A 22,088-nucleotide genomic window follows, 5' to 3' on the forward strand; every position below is an offset into this window, starting at 1 on the left:
CAGAAGCTTATGTCTTGGTTATGGGTTTTTTGGAGCCGGGGGTCTCACTGGAAGCAGCCTCTCTATCCCCTGGGATAGAGGTAAGGCTTGCCTACATCCTACCCTCCCCAGACCCTATCAATAGCTGCGCTATAGGTAGGATTATACTGGGTATGGTTGTTGTTGTTGTTGTTGTATTCTTCAGGATACTATTAAAACAATTAGCAAGTGTCAATAAACGTGTAAGTTCGAGTCTAGTTAACATAGAAAATGGTAGGAAGATCAAGCGAGCTCCAGAGCGTCACTTCAACCCACATCACTTGCCTTACTATTTTCTACCATCACCTTTTCGGCTTCTTCATTTGCTCGACTTTGCATTTCGAACCCGCTTTAAGCACTCAGGTATACCATGGAAAGCATAAAGAGAGGCCGAGAACTTGTGCTCGTATATCATCCTTTTCATTGCTTCGCTTATTGTCAGTGGCTCTTCTTCTTCTTATTCCATTGGTTCCAAAGAAATTTCGTGAGTTATATCAAATGCAGAGAAGTTGCAAGCGGATCCAACTTCATCAAGAAACTTGAAATCGATTGTTTCTTCTTCTTCTTCGTCTTCTTGTATTACACTTCCGTCATTTGTATCTTCACTTGAAGATGGAGCTACCACTTGATCATCACAACGATTCACATGAACGGGTATAGATGATTCAAAGCTCGTGTTGCAGTAAAGATTGCTTGTGTCATTGATAGGGAGGCACCCATCAAGATCCCTGAGAAAGTCGGTAAAGCACATATCTGTGAACGCTTCAACGTTATCTCCAAATTCCTCTGGCCGTGCCACCTCATCATGATGATTAACGGTCAGCATAGAAGTACTTTGTGAAGATGCAGCTGCTGTTAAAGACCTATTCCGGGCTTCAAGCCTACGAAGAAGAAGTCTTGTGACTTTAGACGGAAGGGAGGATGTGGTAGAAAACGGTTGAGAAGGCCAGAAATTCGTGCGAGTGTTGGCTCCGCGTAGCAAGCAAGCGGCTTCATCATAGGCTCGAGCCGCTTCCTCAGCAGTGTCAAAGGTGCCTAACCATACTCTAATCTTTTGTATGGTGTCCTTGATTTCTGCAACCCATCGGCCAGATGGTCGTTGGCGGACCCCGATAAACTTACTCCGGGCTTGCCGGGGGCCGCCTAGTGCTGCAGTTACCTCTGCCTCTGTTAACATCCCACCCCAGGCAATGTTGAATTCAGGATTCTGTTCTTCAGCAGTGGCTAGCTTTCTCTTCCTAGCCATACCCCTCTCTAAAAATGTAAATCGTAGTTTTAGAAACCGAAAGGCGTTTAATTCGTGGGGTGGTTGAGTTTGTGATATGATAAGCAAAATCATGATGTGTTTATATAGAGATGCAGAAGGAGAAGAGCTTGTCAAATTAATAGTTAAGGGTGTACGGGGTGTAAGAGTGGAATGCATTCGGTGACCCCATTCACCTAAGGGGAACACCGCCGCCATCCCTTAGGTGAGTGGGTGAGGGGAGTGAAATGGGTGGGGGTTCACCGAAGAGAGGGGAGGAGAGAGGGAGGAGAGAGGGAGAGCTTGACCAATCAATGCTTTTCTTTTTTTTTTTTTTTAAAAAAAAAAAAAACCAATTCACCTAAGAGGGGAGTGCCGCCATCAATTTAGGGTGTTAGGGGAGTTTAAGAGGGGAGTTGACGTGGCACACGAGGATTGGTTGGGCGTAAGAGAGGGGACTCACCACCCCTTACACCCTAAGGGGTGAAGAAGTCATGATGCAAATGTCACATCTGTTTGTTTATTTTAATGATGTCTAAAAGGTGTAATTTGGACGGTTCCTCCTGACCTATTCATCAAGGACTAGAATAGAATAATAGAGGATTCAGGTATACGACCCTCCCTCATTTATTAAGTTAACCCTTTAGAGCTAAAGACTTCATAATATTTCTATTCAGGTGTAGCATCTCAGATTATTATCTATACATATAATAAAATAAACCAATGTGTGACACGTGTCATTAATTGAAGGCATCTATTTTTGGATTTTCCCGCCTTTCTTTCATATTTATTTTCTAATAATTTATCTTCTAATTTGTAGATAATATTAAATAGAAAAATGTTTTAATAATATATAATATTAACTTTATTTCTATTATCAGATATAAATTGTAGTAAGATTAATTATTATGTATACCTTTTTTCTTCTTCTCCTCCTATTCTATACAAATCGTAAACATACTTGAGATTTTTATATATAGTTTTTGATGTTACAAAACTTTTCTGGTTTATCTTATTATACGTATAGTATATATCATGATGCAATTAAAAAGATTATACATCTAAAAAAATCTTTATTTATTCCATCCCAAAAGAGATGTCCTATTAAAAAATAGAAATTATTCTATTATGATTGGCTATATTGCAATTAAAAAAAGAATCAAAGGCATGTTGGTGTATTTTTATTGTTGCTAAGGTGTATGAATCCATCTAATCTAATCTAACTTTTAATAATGATTCAAATTAATGTTATGTGGTAAACTCTTCTTTAATCTCACAATTTTTACTTATAGTTTATTTTATAATGGATATCACTTATTATAAATCTAGAAATAATTCTTTCATGATTAATAATAATGAATACCAGATTTTTTGATAAGTCAAATATTCAATATTGTATTTTATGGTAACTGTTATAATTTCAAGTTTAAATTCATACTTAAATTATCTCCCAACTAATTTTCATTATTATCCATAATTTTAGTCTTATGATTTAAAATCTTTTTATGTACGTCCTTTAATAACAAGTTTACTATTACTGTCCTACTTATATAATAAAAGAAACCAATAAAGGACACTTGTCATTATTCTAGACCATCTACTTGTAGATAATTATTATTTAATTTAAATTATTAAATTTAATATATGTTTCAAACATTTAGGAAATTACGGATAAGGTTCCATAAATTATCTTATTATTTATTTATATTATTAATTACTAGGTTAGAATTATATCTTAAAAATTGAAACAAATATCGAGTATTTTCATAACAAGGGTGGAGGGAACAATTTTCATGCTTAACAAATAATTTATTTATTTAATATATTTAAAATACAGGAAGAAGAATAATTACATTTATCATACTAATAAATTTATCCAAAAAACAACCATCCTTTTAAAATACAACTCAAGTCCAGATATTTAAATTTTAAAGTTGTATAATTTAATAATTACTGATAATTTAAACTTATCTAATTAATTTAAATATTATTTTGTAGCTAAAGTTTATCTAATTGGCTAATTGCTATATGCCTAATCTATACAGTTCAACAATATTTTTAGAACTAATAAATTAAGACCATTGTTATTTAAGAACAACTTGGGTTATTAAATGTATGTTCACGTCGTGAGAAAGACGATGATACAGTTTGTCTTCTAATCGATGGTTCAAATGCTTTCATATTTATAAACTTGACAAATATCACAAGTTTTGATCATACGTGACACAAAATTTTGTTCGGATATCATAAAAGCGTCTTAAAATATCGTTTTATAATTGTTAAATCTTCGTTATTAACTATTTGATATTTTTTTACTTAACCCGTGTAATACACGGGGTTATAACCTAGTACTAATATAATTGGATCTAAAAGGTAAAATTTGGACGCTTCTCCCCTACCTAATCAAGGACTAAAATATTCATTTCTTATAAACATTCATTCTAAAGAGTGTTTGACTCGTCTACTTTTTTATGGTTCCCCTTTGGCCTGACTTGTTCTTCAGGTAGCGATGAAGAAATGGGCGTGTTGGACCAACAAAATAACAGGTCAAAACGATGAGGACACGTCCGGTGGTTGGTTTAATCCACAAATACTTTTTACACCAAGTAGCGTGTTAGAAATGATCAGAAACACCATTATTCATCCACCATAAGCTAACCCCCTTTTGGATGTTCTTTCCTGCAAGGGTTTAGAAGGGAAATAGTTTATGATGTATAAATGGTGCCACGGGAGGTGGGATTAAGTTTACTTTGATTAGCATTAGAACTTGTAATCTGTGCAGATATATATGTACAGATGTAGCATGGATGAAAATATGGACGCTACAAGAAGAAACTCATCGCAATTGGCTTAGGCGCTCAGCCTATTGTTATTGTCATCATTGATCGATAATCTAATGGTGTTCAAATCCAGGAGGCAAAATGGGCTAGTAGCAACTAATCCTGACGTCCACATCAATTTAATATTACAAACTGGTACAATGAATAAAGATGAATACTTAAATAAGGCAAGTAATACATATTAGAGTGAATTGCAAGTTTTGTCCTTTATCTTTAGGCCATTTTGCAAGTTTTGTCCTTTATGTTTAAATTTGACGAGTTTTGTCCTTTATGTTTAAAAATCAAGCACGTTTTACCCTTTGGGCCTTAAAAATCAAGCACGTTTTGTCCTTTATGTTTAAAAATCAAGCACGTTTTGTCCTTTATGTTTAAAAAATCAAGCACGTTTTGTCCTTAAAAATCAAGCACGTTTTGCCCCAAAGGGTAAAACGTGCTTGATTTTCAAACATAAAGGACAAAACTCGTCAAATTTAAACATAAAGGACAAAACTTGCAAAATGGCCTAAAGATAAAGGACAAAACTTGCAATTCACTCTACATATTATCATGGTTTTAGAAAACGTTTGAGGCGTGCGCCTCAAGGCGCGCCTCGAGGCGAAACGGCCAAAAAACGAGTCTGAGGCACGCCTCATGGTGTTTTTAATGTATATGCGCCTCAGAGGGGCGGCTGAGGCGCTAAGAAAGCTGCGCCTCAGGGGATTTTGATAGTTGTTTTTGACTTTTTGTGTCAATTTCAAGCATTTCATGTCTTTTTTAAGTGTGTTTTTGATGAATCTGATGATGAAATTAGTTAGTATTATTATTTTTTTATAATATATATAATTTTTATATTTATTTATTAATACCGCCTCAGCCTTATGCCTCGTTTCGCCTCGAGGCTTACGCCTCGTGAGGCGAAGGGAAAACGCCTCGAAACTCGTTTCCGTTCTTTTAAACCTTGCATATTATACCTTTATATCATCAATTCCTAAAGATGATTAGGTTTGACTATATATGGTTATATTAAATTGTTCAACAGTTGTAAAATAATATACTTTTAATTTATGAAATGACATTATCATACTGCAATTGTAGGATAAGTTCATAAGTAAATAATTTAAGTTTTTGTTTAAACTTTGGAATGCTAAATCCCTCTCCTCAAATATTTGGACTACACTTTGGTAAAATGCCACATGGAGTGATGAGTTATTTTTCTTAATGGGCATTAGGCTTAAGATAAATACATTATGTAGGGGTTTGGGTTTAATGTTTTATTAGGAACAAATGGCAATTACAATTCAAAGGCATTCTGATTCCTCCACGTGGCATTTCATAAACAGAGTAGTGGTTACCCTCAATCTGACCATATTTAATATGTTTTAAAACTACATGGCTGTATATTCAACTCTACTATACAGTAGAATCTGTATGTAACCAAGGTTGGAGAACTCGCTAGTCGGCCGGTGAAGTGGGGACTAGCGACTACTCGGGATTACTCGGGATTAATCAGGATTAATCGGATCGGGTTTTTTATATGTAATTTTCAGTTTTATGTATAAATATATACATTTTTATAGGTAAATATTTTAAGTAGCTAGGTTTTAAATCTTACTCAACTCATTTATTTAAGTATACATGATTAATTGTTGGAATTCAAATGATTTGGTTGGAAACTGACCGGAATTTAGAGGTTTTGGCCGGAATATACAGGTTTTTTGCTGGAATCGTCGACTTTTGGCTGGCCTAGTCGGACCTAGTCGTGCCTAGTCGGACCTAGTCGGTTAATGGACCGATTTAAGAAAAATTACTCAGTAACTGGACGACTAGCGATTAATCGCCGACTAATCGTCGCCTAGTCGCGATTTTTACAACACTGTATGTAACTACCTCAAACCGGTCAAACGTCGTGTATTGAGCTAACAAAAGGGTTTACTGACCTGTTGAAGAGCTGAAATTACTAGGTATGATGCAGGGTATAACTTTCACTGCACAAAGTACATGTCACTGTAGCTTTATCATTCAGGATTTGATCAATGTAAATTTTGTGCAAGTCATAATTAATCGGGTGTCACAAGGTACAAGGTGTTAGCAGGAATTTTAGTAAGCAGAAACTGAGACTAGTACAACTGAATCATAGCAAAAATATTCAAAGAATATATACAGTGTGTACCATTAAGAACAAGTTAGTAATGGTTGCAAAGTAACTAACATTCCAGGAAATCAAGTTTCTGAAGAACATGCATTGAGAAAAAGAATGGTTGAAGATATACAATTTCATAGTACAATAAATACATAGTATTTACTGGATACTATTCAAAGACTTCAAGAAAAGAAAAGCGCTTGATGATATAATATTTAAATTACTATCCTCGGGAAATAACAAACAAGCTTACCCGTCACAAATCAGCCGTCAATGTATGTTCAACATAAAAAAGCTATTTTACATCTTAGACAACAAGAAAAGCCTAAAAAGAGTATTTCAGTCACATCAAACCAGGTTCGGGACTTCAGTCTCGTTTTTGTAACTACGATCAGAACAAAAGGAGTACTGAAGGCAATTTTGTAAGTAAAACTTTAAATCACACATATTCTATCCATCCATGCAGAAATGTATATAGACTACCGGGCCAAATGTGACGATAGTAAAGCACCATCACGTTTCAGAAGGAAGAAGTGGGGCATTGTGGCCATCAGTTCAATGCAAGGGCTTCAGAGCATTTCTCATGAATATCGGACATTGCTTCATCACTTCTATCTCATATTAAGCAAGTTGAAAACTTTGGTCCCAAATGATTAGGCAATTTGAGATTGTGATAGTAGAAAGATAAGAAAAAAAGTACTAAGCATCTTCATTCTTCAGGATTATGTTTATTTTCTCACTATTAAAACTACTAACAAGGCTCATTATTCATTAACTATATAAAGACTAAGCTCGAGTCTAATTGTAATAGCAAATGGTAGGAAGATCGAGGGAGCTCCAAAGTGATAGTTCTCCATCACTCACCGGACCCACATCACTTGCCTTGTGATTTTCTTCATTTGCTCGACATTGCATTTTGGACCCCAATTTTCGCTTTAAGCACTCTGGTATACCATGGAACGCATAAAGCGAAGCCGAGAACCTGCGCTCGTATTTCATCCTTTTCATTGATTCACTTATTGTCAATGGCTCTTCTTCTTCTTCTTCATCCCTTGCTTCTAAATCAATTTCTTGAGCTATATCAAATGGAGAGAAGTTGCAAACGGATCCAACTTCATCAATAAACTTGAAATCAATCGTTTCTTCTTCTTCTTCTTGTATTAAAGTCCCGCCATTTGTATCTTCACTTGAACTCGGAGCTACAGCTTGAACATCACAACGATTCACATGAACGGGTATTGATGACTCAAAGCTCGTGTTGCAGTAAAGATCACCCGTATCATTGATAGGTAGCAACCCATCAAGATCCTTGAGAAAGTCAGTACAGAATGTATCTGAGAATGCTTCAACGTTATCTCCAAATTCCTCCGGCTGTGCCACCTCATCATGATGGTTAACGGTCAGCATAGAAGTACTTTGTGAAGATGGAGCTGCTGCTAAAGACCTATTCCGGGCTTCAAGCCTACGAAGCAGAAGGCTTGCGACCTTGGAGGGAAGGGCGGATGTGGTTGAAAAAGGTTGACAAGGCCAGAAATTCGTGCGAGTGTTGGCTCCACGTAGCAAGCAAGCGGCTTCGTCATAGGCTCGGGCTGCTTCCTCTGCTGTGTCAAAGGTGCCTAACCATACTCTAATCTTCTGTATGGTGTCCTTGATCTCTGCAACCCATCTTCCAGATGGTCGTTGCCGGACCCCCACAAATTTCTTCCGGGCTCGCCGGGGACCACCTAGTACTGTGGTTTCCTCTGCTTCAGTCAACATCCCACCCCAAGCCATGTTGAATTCAGGACTCTGTTCTTGACCAGTGGCTAGCTTTCTCTTCCTAGCCATATCACTCTCTAAAAGTGTAATTTGTAGATGGTTGAGTTTGTGATACGACTAAGCTAAATCATGATGTGTTTATATAGAGATGCAGAAGGAGCAGAGCTTGTCAAAGGTGAAGAAGTCATGATGCAAATGTCACATCTCTTTGTTTATTTTAATTATGTCTAAAAGTTATAATTTGGACGGTTCCTCCTGACCTATTCAAGAACTAGAATAGTCGAGGATTCAGGCATACGACCCTTCAATATTTAATTAACCTTTTAGAGTTGAAGAGTTCATAGATTTTTTAAGTTGTCACATCTCAGATTATTCTAATAATTGGGCCTAAAAGGTATAATTTGGACGCTTCTCCCAACCTAAGCAAGGACTAAAATATTCATTCTAGAGAGTTTTTCGACCCATCTAAATTGGTTAGTAGTTTTTTATGGTGCCTCTTCGGCCAGACTAGTCTTTCGTGTAGCGATGAAGAAATGGATGTGTTGGATGACTTGAATAACAGGTTATAACGATGTTAGTATGGGTTGAAATGGGCCTGTCGGTTGGTTTAATACACAAAACACTTTTTCTACATTTTCACCAACTACATAATGTGTAGATATGATAAGAAAAACTATAATTTATCTATCATAAGTTAACTCCTGGATGTTCTGTCTTGCAAGGGTTAGAATGGGAATAGTTTCTGATGTATAAACAGTGACACGAAAGGCAACCAACGAGACGGGACCGTAGTAGTAAGTGTACTTTGGTTAGCATTTGCACTTGTAACCTGTGCAGATATATATGTACATGTGTATCACAGATGAAAATATGGACCAGACTGCTACAAGTAGAAAGTCACCGGAATCTATTGTCATTGTAACCATTGTTGGATAATCTAATAGTGTTCAAAGCGAGGGGACAAAATGTGCTAGTGGAAACTTATGCTGACATCCACATCTATTAAATATTACAAATTGACACAATTAACAAAGATGAATACTTAAATAATGCAAGCAACATATATTATTAATTCACTAACATGGTTAGGTTTGACTATATATTAAATTAAGTAACTGTAACACAAATGAAATAAGATAACTTTGTAAATTGTAAAATAACATCATCATACTGTAATTATAGTACAAGTAAAAAAAATAAATTTATGTTTTAAACTTTGAAATGCTAGAAGCCTAGAAGCTAGATCTCTCTCATTTTTTTGGGCTTTACTTTGGTAAAATGCCACATGGAGTGATGAGTTATTTTCTTAATGGGCATTGAGCTTAACATAAATATACTATTCAGGGTTTGGGTTTGATGTTTATTAGGAGTTAGGAACAAATGGCAATTACAGGTCAACTGCCATTCTTATTCCTCCATGTGGCATTTTATGAACAGATGAGCCGCTTCTGACTATATTTAATAAACTAAATGGCTGTAACTAAAAGGACCTATACAGGAGAATCTGGGCGTATGCCATCTGCAGTAGTTGCGGTAACTACCTCAAACTCGTCACACTGCATATTTATATAGAAACTATGATAATTAACCGATATTGAGCTCACAAAAGGGTTCACTGACCATTTGAAGAGCTGAAAAAAACAGGTTTAAGGGAAGGTAGACTTTCACTGCACAAGGTACAAGTCACTGTAGCTTTATCAGTTAGGATCTGGTCTTTTTTTTTTTTTTAATTTGTGCACGTCATAACTAATCATGTATACGAGGTGTTAGCAGGAGTGTTAATTAAGCAGAAATTGAGACTAAACAACTGGAACCCAGACAAATGTACAATGTCATAACATTATGAACAAGTTAGTAACGGTTGTGAAGTAACGGCCTAGGGAATCAACTTCTAATACATGGATCGAGAAAAAGAATGGTTGAACATATACAATGTCATAGTACATAAAACACAGTATTTGCTGAATACTATTCAAAGGCTTCAAGAAAGGAAAAACACTTGATGATATTTTAATACAAAAGTTCATATTACTATTATCTGGAAATAACAAAACAAGCTTACCATCACAAATCGGACATTATTGTATCTTTAATATGAAAAAAGCTATTTTACATCCTAGACAACAAGGAAAACCTAAAAACGAGTATTCAGTCACATCAAGCCTAGCTCGGTCTCGTATCTAAAACTATGATCAGAACAAAAAGAGTACTCAAATACTTAAACAAGTTGAAAATTTCGGTCCAAATGAATAAGGAAGTTGAGGTTGTGATAGTAGAACATTTGGAAACAAATTATTAGGTATATTCATTCTTTAGGATTATGTTTCTTTCTCACTATTCGAACAACCAACAAGTCTCATATACTATATAAACACTAAGCTCGATTCCTAACTAAAATAGTAAATGGTAGGAAGATCGAGGGAGCTCCAAAGTGACAATTCTCCACCACTCACCGAACCCACATCACTTGCCTTATTACTTTCAACCATCACAACCTCAACTTTTTTGGCTTCTTCATTTGCTCGACTTTGCATTTTGGACCCGAATTTGCGCTTTAAGCACTCAGGTATACCATGGAAAGCATAAAGAGAAGCCGAGAACTTGCGCTCGTATTTCATCCTTTTCATTGCTTCACTTATTGTCAACGGCTTTTCTTCTTCTTCCCTTGGAATCAAATCAGCTTCTTGAGCTATATCAAATGGAGAAAAGTTGCAAGCAGATCCAACTTCATCAATAAACTTGAAATCGATCGCTTCTTCTTCATCATCATCTTCTTTTATTCCACTTGCGCCACTTGTATCTTCACTTGAACTCGGACCCACTACTTGATCGTCACAACAATTCAGATGAACGATTGTTTCTTCTTCTTCTTCTTCTTCTTCTTCTTCGTCTTCTTGTATTACACTTCCGCCATTTGTATCTTCACTTGAACACGGAGCTACCACTTGATCATCACAACGATTCACATGAACGGGCATAGATGATTCAAAGCTCGTGTTGCAGTAAAGATTGCTTGTATCATTGATAGGTAGGCACCCATCAAGATCCCTGAGAAAGTCGGTAAAGCACGCATCTGAGAACGCTTCAACGTTGTCTCCAAATTCATCCGGTCGTGCCACCTCATCATGATGATTAATGGTCAGCAAAGAAGTACTTTGTGAAGATGCAGCTGCTGTTAAAGACCTATTCCGGGCTTCAAGCCTACGAAGAAGAAGGCTTGTGACTTTGGACGGAAGGGCGGATGTGGTAGAGAACGGTTGAGAAGGCCAGAAATTCGTGCGAGTGTTGGCTCCGCGTAGCAAACAAGCGGCTTCATCATAGGCTCGAGCCGCTTCCTCAGCAGTGTCAAAGGTGCCTAACCATACTCTAATCTTTTGTATGGTGTCCTTGATTTCTGCAACCCATCGGCCAGATGGTCGTTGGCGGACCCCGATAAACTTCTTCCGGGCTTGTCGGGGGCCGCCTAGTGCTGCAGTTACCTCTGCCTCGGTTAACATCCCGCCCCAGGCAATGTTGAATTCAGGATTCTGTTCTTCAGCAGTGGCTAGCTTTCTCTTCCTAGCCATACCCCTCTCTAAAAATGTAAATTGTAGTTTTAAAAAACCAAAAGGTGTTTAATTCGTGAGGTGGGTGAGTTGCTGATATGAATAAGCTAAATCATGATGTGTTTATATAGAGATTAAGATAGAAACGAGCTTGTCAAAATAATAGTAAGGAGGTGAAGAAGTCATGATGCATGTGACATCTCTCTGTTTATTTTAATGATGTCTAAAAAGGTATAATTTGGACGATTCCTCCTGACCTATTCAAGAACTAGAACAGTCGAGGCTTCAGGTATATGACCGTTATCTATTAAGTTAACCCTTTAGATTTGAAGAGTTCATAGTTCTTTTTCAGCTGTCACATCTCTTAGATTATTATAATAATTGGGCCTAAAAGGTATAATTTGGACGCTTCTCCCTACCTAATCAAGGAGTATAATACTTTCATTTATTTTATCTCCACCATTATAAACGTATTAATATATTCTGACATTTCCATATTATCACCCCATTTTTACATTTATTTTTCAGTTAAATCTGGTCAGTAGGGCAAAACGTGTGTGTTGGACAAAACTGTTACAAGCAGAAACTCGCCAAAATCTTCTTAGGCGCTCAAGCTATTGTTATTTTCACCATTGATGAATAATCTAATAGTGAATTTAAAAGCCAGAGTACAAAATTGACTAATGGCAACTAATGCTGACATCCACATCAATTTAATATACAAACTGACACAGTTAACAAATATCAGAACTTAAATTATGCAAGTAATATATATTATACCTATACATTATCAATTCATTAAGATGGTTAGGTTTGACTCTATATATATGATTATCTTAAATTTTTGACACAGTGATGAAAAAGATAGTTTTGTAAATTGTGAATAACATTATCATACTGTAATAAAAAATGAGTAAATATTTAATGCTAAATCTCTATCCTGAGATCTTTGGGTTGGGCTTAAGATAAATATGTTATAAAGGGGTTTGGGTTTAATGTTTTATTAGGAAAAATGGCAATTATAAGTCAAAGACCATTCTTATTCCTCCATGTGGCAATCCATGAACAGAGCGGTGGTTACCCTCAATCTTGATATATTTAATACGTTTTAAAACTACATGACTGTATATTCAACTCTACTAAAAGGACTATACAGAAGAATCTAGGCATATGCCATCTTCTATAACCACCTAAAACTAGTCAAACGACATATTCATATGGAAATTATAATAACTAATCAAGATTTAACTCACAAAAAGAATTCACTGACCTTTTGAAGAGCAGAAATAACAAGGTCCGACGCAAAGTATAACTTTAATTGCACAAGGTACAAGTCACTGTAGCTTTACATTCAGAATTTGATCATTGTAAATTTGTGCAAGTCATAATTAACCAAGTTACAAGGAACAACGAGTTTGCAGGAATTTAGTAAGCAGAAACCGAGACTTAACAACTGAAACACAACAAAAATATACGAAGAATGTATAGTGTGTCACAACATTAAGAACAATCAAGTTTCTGAAGAACATGAATCGAAAAAAGAACGGTTGAAGATATACATTGTCATAGTACATAAAATACATGGTATTTGCTAGATACTATTTGAGGCTTCAAGAAAAGAAAAGCGCTTGATGATATTATTTTTATTACTATCATCTGGAAATAAGAAAACAAGCTTACCCATCGTAAATCATACATTATTGTATCTTCAACATAACAAAGCTAATTTACATCCTAGACAACAAGATTACCTAAAACGGGTCAAGCCAGGTCCGGTCTCATTTCTATAACTATGATCAGAACAAAAAGAGTGTCGAAGGCAATTTTACCAGTAAAAGAGCACACATTCAATCCATCTGCGCAGAAAGGTATATAGACAACCGGTCCAGATGTGTTGATCGTACCAGGCATGTGTCAAACTTGCATAATGATGCACACGCATTTAACCTGTTCATGTCTCAGAAGCAAGAAGTGGGGCATTGTGGCTATCGGTTCGTCTAGAGAAATGAATCGGCTTCAAAGCTGGATCTTGATATGCAGTGGCTAGTCTCTCATGAAAATCCGACATTGATTCGTTACTTCTGTCTTTCTTTATCATGCACTGTACAACAAGTAGTATTTTTAGCGGACACAATCGTAACCAAAGTTTGTTTAGTGTGGATCATCATGTTTTAACAAACCTCAGCAGGATAACCCTTGAAGACCGGTAAGAAGCGCTTCCGGCAGTAGCTGTTAAACAAAAGAGTGATGATCGGGAGCGGAATAGTCAAACTGGAAGCCAACGGAAGTTTCTTCAGACCAAATATACCCACAGCAATCATGTGCATCAGTATCAACGAAAAAACCATCGAGTTATGCACAATTGGCCAAAAGGTTCCACCAGTCTCAAATTTTGGTGAATAAACATTCAGCAACTGGTGACGGTAAATGATGTATGCCAAACAGTAGTAAACCAGTAGAAATGGGAGAATTAACGGCGACAAGAAAAAGTATGTAATGCCAAGAAGTCCGAATAAGAGAATGCTCGGGATCTCACTGCTGTACGGCAGTGAAGGCAGTTCAAACTTTTCATCAGCTTTTGTGAAAAAAATTCTTCCCACAAAATTCGAAACAAGGGGCATCAAGCGCAAAAGTTCCGAAGCTGTACTAGTCCAGCCGTTTGTCACAACGTATGTTACGAAGAATGTAGCCTGTAAAAAAGGTGTTCATATATTACTATATTAGCATCATCTTCTAATAGAGATCTCACAATTTATAATAATATTACACTAGAAGCTATGCAGTTAATGCGGTAAAATATCGGATATCCGTCAAGGACCGATATTTGAGATATAGGTTATCTCGGTGAGATATCGGTAATTTTAATATAATGCAGAATTTATATATATAGCAATTTAACACCAATAATTCAGTGATATATCAGTGATATATCGGTTATATCAGTCAAATATCGGTGATATATCGGTTATATCGGTCCAATATCGGTGATATATCGGTTAAATCGGTCAATATCGCCGATAATATCGGTACCGATATTTGACACCGATATTTTACTAAGGGACCGATATAACCGATATATCACTGATATATCACCGACATCAACTGCATAGACTAGAAGGGTGCCCGTGTGATGCGTCGGGAAACACAGACACTGCTAGGGTGTGCATTGTTCGGTTGGTTCGGTTATTATCCACAACTGAAACCAACGTCATCGATTAGTCTATTTTATTAACCAATCGGTTTTTGGTTAATCAGTTCGGTTTATTCGGTTAGACTGACGGATTTTGGTTTGATTCGTTTAATTTCGGTTAATAGCCAACCCCAAACTTCGGCTTAAACTTTTGCTTAGAAATACATGAAATTGAGGTATAAATACATGAAATGTAAGTATAAATACATAAAATGGTGGTATAAATATGAAATACATGAACCGAAGGTATAAAAGCTTAAAATATATGAAAATATGAACGGTTCGGTTCAATTCGGTTAATTTTGGTTATACGAGGGTACAAAAAAAATCGATAACTGATTTTGGTTAATTCGGGTTTCGGTTAATCGGTTTTCAGTTAATTCAGTTTTTGGTTGATTTCAGTTCGGTTACGTCTCTTTTCGGTTCGGTTCAGTTTCGGTTAACGATTCAGTTATTGGTCACTCTTAGACACTCTTAATCAGGTAACATATCAAATTTTTTAATTAAAAAACTATAGCAATACTATACTCAAATTAAAGAAACTAAAATACTCGCTTTTATGGTGTAATTTAAAAAAAAAATATATTAGCGTACAAAAAAGTTATGAACATTTATGAATCATGGGGGTAGTTAGTTTTTTATAAGGGCATAAGTGTGACTACTACTAACTAATTATCTATAACTTTGTTAAAGATGAGGGGATTAAAGTGTAATTAGTGTTTGAAAGACTAATTTACCCTCATTTTGGGTATCTTAAAATGCCCTTGTGTTATGCATTATATATAACATACTAGGTTATGGCCCCGTGTTTTACACGGGTTGATTAATGAAAACAATATAATTTATTATTTGTAAATACTTATTAATTTTAATCTACTGTTGATAGTTTTGAATGAACATACATGATAAATTCATCCGTTGTCATTAATAACATTGAATTTCATGGGACAAACCTCTAATAACATTGAATTTCATGAGATAAACCTCCTAAAACTATAAAATAAAAAATAAAGTCATCTAGATTCACACCAACAAAATTTGGAAAAAGTTGAACTAAAGAAAGGAATATTGGATTTTAATAATCTCAACTATTCGCCGTTGGCCGCTAACAGTTCCAATTTCAAAAATAACTACTGATTGTCTCAACTATTAACATATTGCCTTCCAATGGACTCTGACTAACAGAACTCTAATGTTGTTAGTCTCCAGTCGCCAGAAAAAGGTTTCTAAAAGGTCCTATCTAAGGTTACAAAAAGGTTTTAAACGAAAATGTTGAGTAGCGACCCAATAATTGGGGCTTTTAGTATAAAAAAGTTCCTAAAATAAGTAATAAGGTTACAAAGAGGTTTAGGACAAAAAATTGAGTTTTCCGGCCAAAAATGCTATTCCAGCGATCAGAGACTAACGACGTCAGGGTTCTGTTAGTCAGGTTCCATTGGAGGCCAATATGTTAATAGTTGGGACTGCCAATGGTTATTTTTTAAGTTGATACTATTGGCAACCAACGACGAATAATTTTTATTATTGAAATCCAATATTCCCTAAAGAAATATGCAACTATCTTTACTCTTTTTTTACTCAGTTTTACTACAATTGTGTGCGTTACTTATTGAAAAGAAAAGTCTTGGTATCAATACATGCATCTCAACCCAATTGAAAATGTCCCCATTTTATTTCTTGTATTATATAAACTCTTGTATTGTACGGGTTGAATAAATATAATTTTATATACCAAATAATAAAAAAATTATATCTTTAAAAACCCTATGTATTATACAGGTTGAATAAATGTAATTTTGTATATTAAATAATAAAAAGTTATATCATTAAAAAATCACTCGTGTATTGTACATGTTGAATAAATCTAATTTTATATACCAAATAATAAAAATGATATATCTCTAAAAACAACGTGTATTGCAGGGACTGAATAAATGTAATTTTGTATAGCAAATAATAAGTGTAAGTTTGTATATCTTTAAAAGTCTCGTGTAATACACGAACTGAACAAATGTAATTTTATATATTAAATAATAAAAAATTTATATCTTTAAGAATCACGTGCGTTGTACGGGTTGAATAAATGAAATTTTATATATCAAAAAATAAAAAAGTTACATCTTTAAAAACCTGTGTTTTGCACAGTTTGAATAAACGTAATTTCATATACTAAATAATAAAAAAATTATATTTAAAAAAAAACCCGTGTATTGCACGTTTTGAATAAATTTAATTTTATATACCAAATAATAAAATAGATAAATATAAATGGAAAACAAAACAGTAAAAGATAAAAAGATAAAATTATTACATGTATTTTCACTTATATTTTTACATTAAAAATCTAAAACATCAGTAGATGCCATGAGTTACCTATGCTTATTTTATTATAATTCAATTTTATTATCCTATCATAAAGTAAAGACTGAATAAATATAAATGGAACAAAAATAGTAAAATATAAAATTCATATATTAAAATAATATATTCTTTATTTGAATCTTATTAACAAATAAACAAATATTATCTATATCTATTTGTTTAGGATATATTCTTTATTTGAATCTTATTAACAAATATTATTTATATCAATTTGTTTAGGGTAAAAGATAAAAAGGGTACCTAATAACATGTGTATACCTGTCCTGGAACAGCAACAGCTAATATATTTGGTACTTCCTTAGGCTCCAGAAAGATATTAACGCGATATAAAACCGATCCGGATAAAACGTTTGCAAAGAATATGTTCCATATGGTGAACCAGAGCATCTTGTTACATGCACTTTTCTCTATCTGACTGTTCGCCACGTACCCTTGAATAGACGATAACATTATCATGACAGGTGGCACCAGATATAAAAACATCTTGAGAATTAAACTCGGAAGATATCCCGTAATGACCTGACTTATAAACGCTCTGCAAGTCGAAGAGGGTAGGAAAGTAATTTCAACATCTCGATGAAGAAGATTATTAGAAAAATAGTTATAGTATACACTCACATATTCAATATGCCTTTCAGAAAAGGGAACCAGGTCTCCAACTGATCCAGATTAGTCAGACCCTGCACTATTATAACAGGAATGAAGAACAAAATTGTAAGAATAACACACGCGAAAATCACCATGACATTCCCGATCCATCTGCTTATGAACGATGCGGAAAAGAAAGGCCAGTATACGTCCTCCGGTTGTGGGGCCCGCTCAGTAAGCCACTCTGTAGGATTTTCTCCTTGTTGGACATGTAAAACTACCGCAGCACCAAGCCGTGACTTAAACGATACAAAAGCAGCAGGAACTTCCTGTTAAAATTGATCATTTAAACACAAATTGTTAGTGCATTTTGTGTGTCCGTTACTATGCGAATAGGCTAGATGGAGCGTATGTTGTATATGTATAGATTAGAGCATAGTCACATGGATCGCGGTTCGATCCGGTTCGCGGAACGAAAACGGGTACGTAGTTCGTGAAATTTTAAAATTCGGTACGAGGGGGTAGGTTCATTCGGAACGCCAATTTGGTACGCGGTACGGCGTACCATATAGTTTGGTACGTCGTATCGTATATAAAACAATTATTAGAATATAGTTTATAAAAAAATCCAATCTGAAAAACAAATTTGATAATCATATCCAAAATTCAAAAGCATTTCATAACCATAATCATAATTCATAGCATAGTCCATTAAAAAGGCGGGAAAAGTGTCTAAACACGTTTGCAATTCGTGCATCTATTGACTGGTACGCGAATCGAATCGTTCCGAAACGGCGAATTTTTCAATCGGAAACACGTTTTTCAGTGATTCGGAACGAGTATTGTGATAATCGGGTACGACCTTTTTTCCGATCTGGTTCACGAACCCAGGCCGAATGGTTCGATTCTGTACCCGATTCTGGTACGGCTGAACCGATTCGGGATTCAAGGGGGGATCTGCGTTTCCTGTGACTATGGATTAGAGCATGAGTTGTAGTCAACGCATGAGACATACGCAAGTATGTGACATACGTAGCGTATGAGACATGCGTGAGTGTGTGCTAACGCATGAGTCATGCGTTGTAGCTCCCAACGCATGACTGTGTAGTATAAATAGGAGTGACATGCATTGGACACCATAAGTTTTGGATTTTTGGAGTTTGAACACGCTTGTTCACTCCTGGTGCTTAAACGATGTAAACTCTTCCTGTAATAATAAATGTTGTGATGAAGCCGATATGCTGCCGAAATTTCTACTGAATTTGTTCTATCTATCCAAACTTCCGTCTCGAATGTATCTATACACTTAATCGTAGGATTCTCGATCCGTTTCACGAACTTCCACAAATTTATGTCAAAGTCTTATAACTTTATAAGCATAGCTTCCATTTAACATGAGGTTCACATATTAATAAACTCACCTTCCCACTAAGTAATGATTGTTGCGTCCTCGCATTATCTTCTAGTTCTTCTAACTTCTTTTCATAATACTCCACGAGATCGATTTTGGGCCGAAAAAGCCCAAGAAATCCAACGCGCCCATACCTTTGAGAAGTCTTTTGTGTTGACTTCAGATAAGCAAGCCTTCTACTCACCTTATCAGCCTCACTCTAGAATGAGATAATGATACAAAAAGAATTAGATGAGTGAAAGGGATCAAAGATGTTGACGATAGGATCATAATTTAACACACACGTGTAAGCTTCAAAAGGTCACTTACGATTAACTTCTGAATCTTGGTAGTGTGATACACCATGTAATGTGACAGATATAATGAAGGATAATATTCTGAGAAAAACTTCTCAACGTTCGCACTTAAGCTTTCTGCAGATGACTTTGGGATACCTCTAACCAATACAGTAAACTGGTCTGGCTTAGGCTCGGAAGAGTAATAGTACGCAAGCCTTTTCAAAGAAATATAACGATACTCCTGCAGATTATAATAATACATTAATTCCTCAGTAACCCAATGTGAAAAAGTTCAAGTATTTATTGGTGAAAATAGAATTTACAAATGATTACCAGATAAAGAAGATAGCAGACAAATGCAGTGAAGGCATATACTGCACCAAAGTGAACCCATAACCTTCAGAAACCACAGAAACATGCATCCATTAAAACAAATAATTATCTAAGATAAAACAGGTGACATCATGATTAAGATTTAAGTACAGAACGAGAATACACGATAACAAGATGGTGAAAACTGAAAACTCACTTTTTAGATCCATCGTTGACGTTTGAAATACTGAATGATTCCAGAGACTTGTTTGTAAAGTCAGAAAAATCAATAACTATCTGATTACCCATAAAATTGATTGGTAGAAGAGCACAAAGGCCAACTACCCCAGCAAAAGCAAATACTTTCAAACTGCAATAAGTAAAAAAGAATACATCGGTTTCTTGTGTATGATAGGATAACAAAATTTCAAAAGTTTTACAGTTTGAGAGTTGGTTACCTAAAGATAATAACGCGCATAAAGACAACACCATCTAAACCAGCGCGGCTGAGGAGTTCTTCTTCAGTGGGATGCCACGAGCTGCTCACCCAACCGGCAGAAGGCAGTAACCTTTCCAAGTTGAAATTAATTCTCGGTTCAAGTTTTCCTTCGGCAACTAAACGTGGCGCGTAAACGTCAGCATTACCAGGTTGTTTCCTCAATACGGAATACAGAGTGAAGAATAGGAAACATAAACCAAGATTTATTCCCACAGAAGTCAAAAGCGCAGAAAGAATCATCCTTCAGGATGCTAGAAACCGCAGCTACTAAGAAGTGTCTCTGTTTTTAACAGTCCAAAAAAGTACGATACATGAAAATAACAAAATCAGCTTCTAAAATAGGGATCAAAGTATTGGAAATCATATGACTGGTAAATCAAAAATGTTTCATAATCACTGAACAAGAAAAGAAATATTAACAATCGAAAGTGAAACAAATTTCTCAAGCAAGTTACATTATCAGCTAAAAGTGCATAACCCTAGAATAAAATCAGAAACTGAAAAAACTGTCCAGTGAGCTATGAAACCATGAAACCAACAAAAATAACAGCAATATTCCGTTTATACTTATCTCTTTATCCAAGAAAAATGGTAGTGAAGTTAACTAACAACTACGAAATGTACACGAATTTGCGAGCTAAGTTGGACTTGTTAATTTTTTTTCTTTTATTTCAATAAAAGTTTAATTGATGTTAGAAGGAAGATTACAATAAAGTGGCAGGTAAACGAGCAACAAGCTGCGCCGCAACCCTTTTGGATAGCAAAACCAATGCTACTATCGAAAATGCAATAACGGTGGTGTTAATATCCCTGTAAAACTAATAGATTTAAATCAAAAATCAAAGTAGAACAATCAGATGTCTTATGAAAGGAATGAAGAGTCAACTGAAACCCTAGACCCTAACAACAGCACTAAGTACAAAAAAAAACTGGACATCTAATTCCAAAAATACACATATATTTAACTACCGCTACTAACGACTTCAACCGAAATGTCAACAATTTAACAAAAACATCACCTGAATTAACGATAATTGTACGGCAACAGATACGAATTGAGATAAAATAGAACAAATTCAAAGCTAGTAACGATAACTACACATCAAATCCCTAACAAAAGAAAGAAAAACTACAGAACTGCAAATGAATTTAGCAATTTATGCAGAAAAGTTGAAAGTTGAGGAGATTTGTGACCTGAATCGATGATAAGTTTACGGCTATAGATACGGAAAGAGAAATGAAGGGAGGAATCTTAAGCTGAATTCATTTTTAAGCATCGTCCACACAAAATGTTAACCGACTCATATCGGAGTACGTGCAAGATTTAGAAAGGCTGCATTCACCGTTTAACGCCGTCAAATTGGTTTGGGTTTCAGTCGGTTGTGTGTGTTTCGTTACCCGTTAACGGATTCCGTGAGTTTGGAGATGCATTTATGATGAATTCGTTAGTTTTGAGATGTGCATTTGTGGTATAAACTTGTATCGCTCCCCGGGCCTCTTGTCTAAAATAGATAGCTAGTGTTCTTACCGGGTTTACAAATTTTTTTTTTTTTTTGGATGTCAAGTTGTCAACCCTAGCCCCTAACACTTGACCCAGGCAGGGGCATATCTAAACTTAGTGGTGGGTGGGCAAGCGCACTGTGACAACCCGTAACTTCGAGGTAAGAATCGTTCGTTTCGCTTTTACAAAATAAATATACACTTATCTTATCCGACGACTTAAATTTATATTTATTTAATTTATAGTGTGCAAACGTGTAGTCGAAACCAAATCCATCAACCTGAACCGTTTGAACCAAAGCTCATATCTCACTTGTCGATCTTATCCACCCGTGTAACTCGAACTTATGAGGCCCGGACCATAAGTTGATTATTATACATTTATATTAGTTAGTAGTTATTATT

The 22,088-nt window shown here is 35.4% G+C and overlaps 3 protein-coding genes across 4 annotated transcripts; all 3 read right to left on the bottom strand.

Annotated features, from left to right (window-relative positions):
* Positions 1 to 227: 227 nt before the first annotated feature.
* Positions 228 to 8,377, bottom strand: LOC110876559. Its single transcript, XM_035977093.1, has 3 exons — positions 7,033 to 8,377; positions 6,018 to 6,065; positions 228 to 1,272 (listed from the first exon to the last, which is right to left on the bottom strand). Exons 1-3 carry the CDS (start codon positions 8,045 to 8,047, stop codon positions 476 to 478), a joined length of 1,860 nt encoding a protein of 619 aa, XP_035832986.1. The 5' UTR covers positions 8,048 to 8,377; the 3' UTR covers positions 228 to 475.
* A 1,694-nt stretch (positions 8,378 to 10,071) lies between these two features.
* LOC110874807 (ethylene-responsive transcription factor ERN2) lies at positions 10,072 to 12,195 on the bottom strand. Its single transcript, XM_022123225.2, has one exon. The coding sequence runs from the start codon at positions 11,542 to 11,544 to the stop codon at positions 10,366 to 10,368; it is 1,179 nt and encodes a 392-aa protein (XP_021978917.1). The 5' UTR covers positions 11,545 to 12,195; the 3' UTR covers positions 10,072 to 10,365.
* Positions 12,196 to 13,132: 937 nt separating this feature from the next.
* Positions 13,133 to 21,664, bottom strand: LOC110879125 (CSC1-like protein HYP1). Of its 2 annotated transcripts, XM_022127539.2 has the most exons (11): positions 21,378 to 21,655; positions 20,892 to 20,993; positions 20,143 to 20,463; positions 19,902 to 20,054; positions 19,706 to 19,769; positions 19,404 to 19,613; positions 19,105 to 19,293; positions 17,714 to 18,012; positions 17,354 to 17,630; positions 13,704 to 14,213; positions 13,133 to 13,624 (listed from the first exon to the last, which is right to left on the bottom strand). In XM_022127539.2, the coding sequence occupies exons 3-11, from the start codon at positions 20,421 to 20,423 to the stop codon at positions 13,475 to 13,477; spliced, it is 2,133 nt and encodes a 710-aa protein (XP_021983231.1). In that variant the 5' UTR covers positions 20,424 to 20,463; positions 20,892 to 20,993; positions 21,378 to 21,655; the 3' UTR covers positions 13,133 to 13,474. The 2 variants fall into 2 exon arrangements, with proteins under 2 accessions (XP_021983231.1, XP_021983230.1); XM_022127538.2 differs by lacking the exon at positions 20,892 to 20,993 and having other exon boundaries at positions 21,378 to 21,664.
* Positions 21,665 to 22,088: the final 424 nt, after the last annotated feature.

This window comes from Helianthus annuus, chromosome 9, assembly GCF_002127325.2.
Source record: "Helianthus annuus cultivar XRQ/B chromosome 9, HanXRQr2.0-SUNRISE, whole genome shotgun sequence".
In the NCBI taxonomy this organism is placed as follows: domain Eukaryota; kingdom Viridiplantae; phylum Streptophyta; class Magnoliopsida; order Asterales; family Asteraceae; genus Helianthus; species Helianthus annuus.

Excerpts from the sequence above, each read along its gene's own strand:
- LOC110876559 (XM_035977093.1), bottom strand. The coding sequence starts at position 8,047 with ATGGCTAGGAAGAGAAAGCTAGCCACTGGTCAAGAACAGAGTCCTGAA. Across the intron at positions 6,066-7,032 it reads CCTCGATCTTCCTACCATTT|TGAAAGTTATACCCTGCATC; the intron begins GCTATTACAATT and ends TACTTTGTGCAG. Across the intron at positions 1,273-6,017 it reads TAATTTCAGCTCTTCAACAG|AGAGGGGTATGGCTAGGAAG; the intron begins GTCAGTAAACCC and ends TTACATTTTTAG.
- LOC110879125 (XM_022127538.2), bottom strand. The coding sequence starts at position 20,423 with ATGATTCTTTCTGCGCTTTTGACTTCTGTGGGAATAAATCTTGGTTTA. Across the intron at positions 19,614-19,705 it reads TCTGCTATCTTCTTTATCTG|GAGTATCGTTATATTTCTTT; the intron begins GTAATCATTTGT and ends TATAATCTGCAG. Across the intron at positions 18,013-19,104 it reads AATCATTACTTAGTGGGAAG|GAAGTTCCTGCTGCTTTTGT; the intron begins GTGAGTTTATTA and ends CAATTTTAACAG.
- LOC110874807 (XM_022123225.2), bottom strand. The coding sequence starts at position 11,544 with ATGGCTAGGAAGAGAAAGCTAGCCACTGCTGAAGAACAGAATCCTGAA.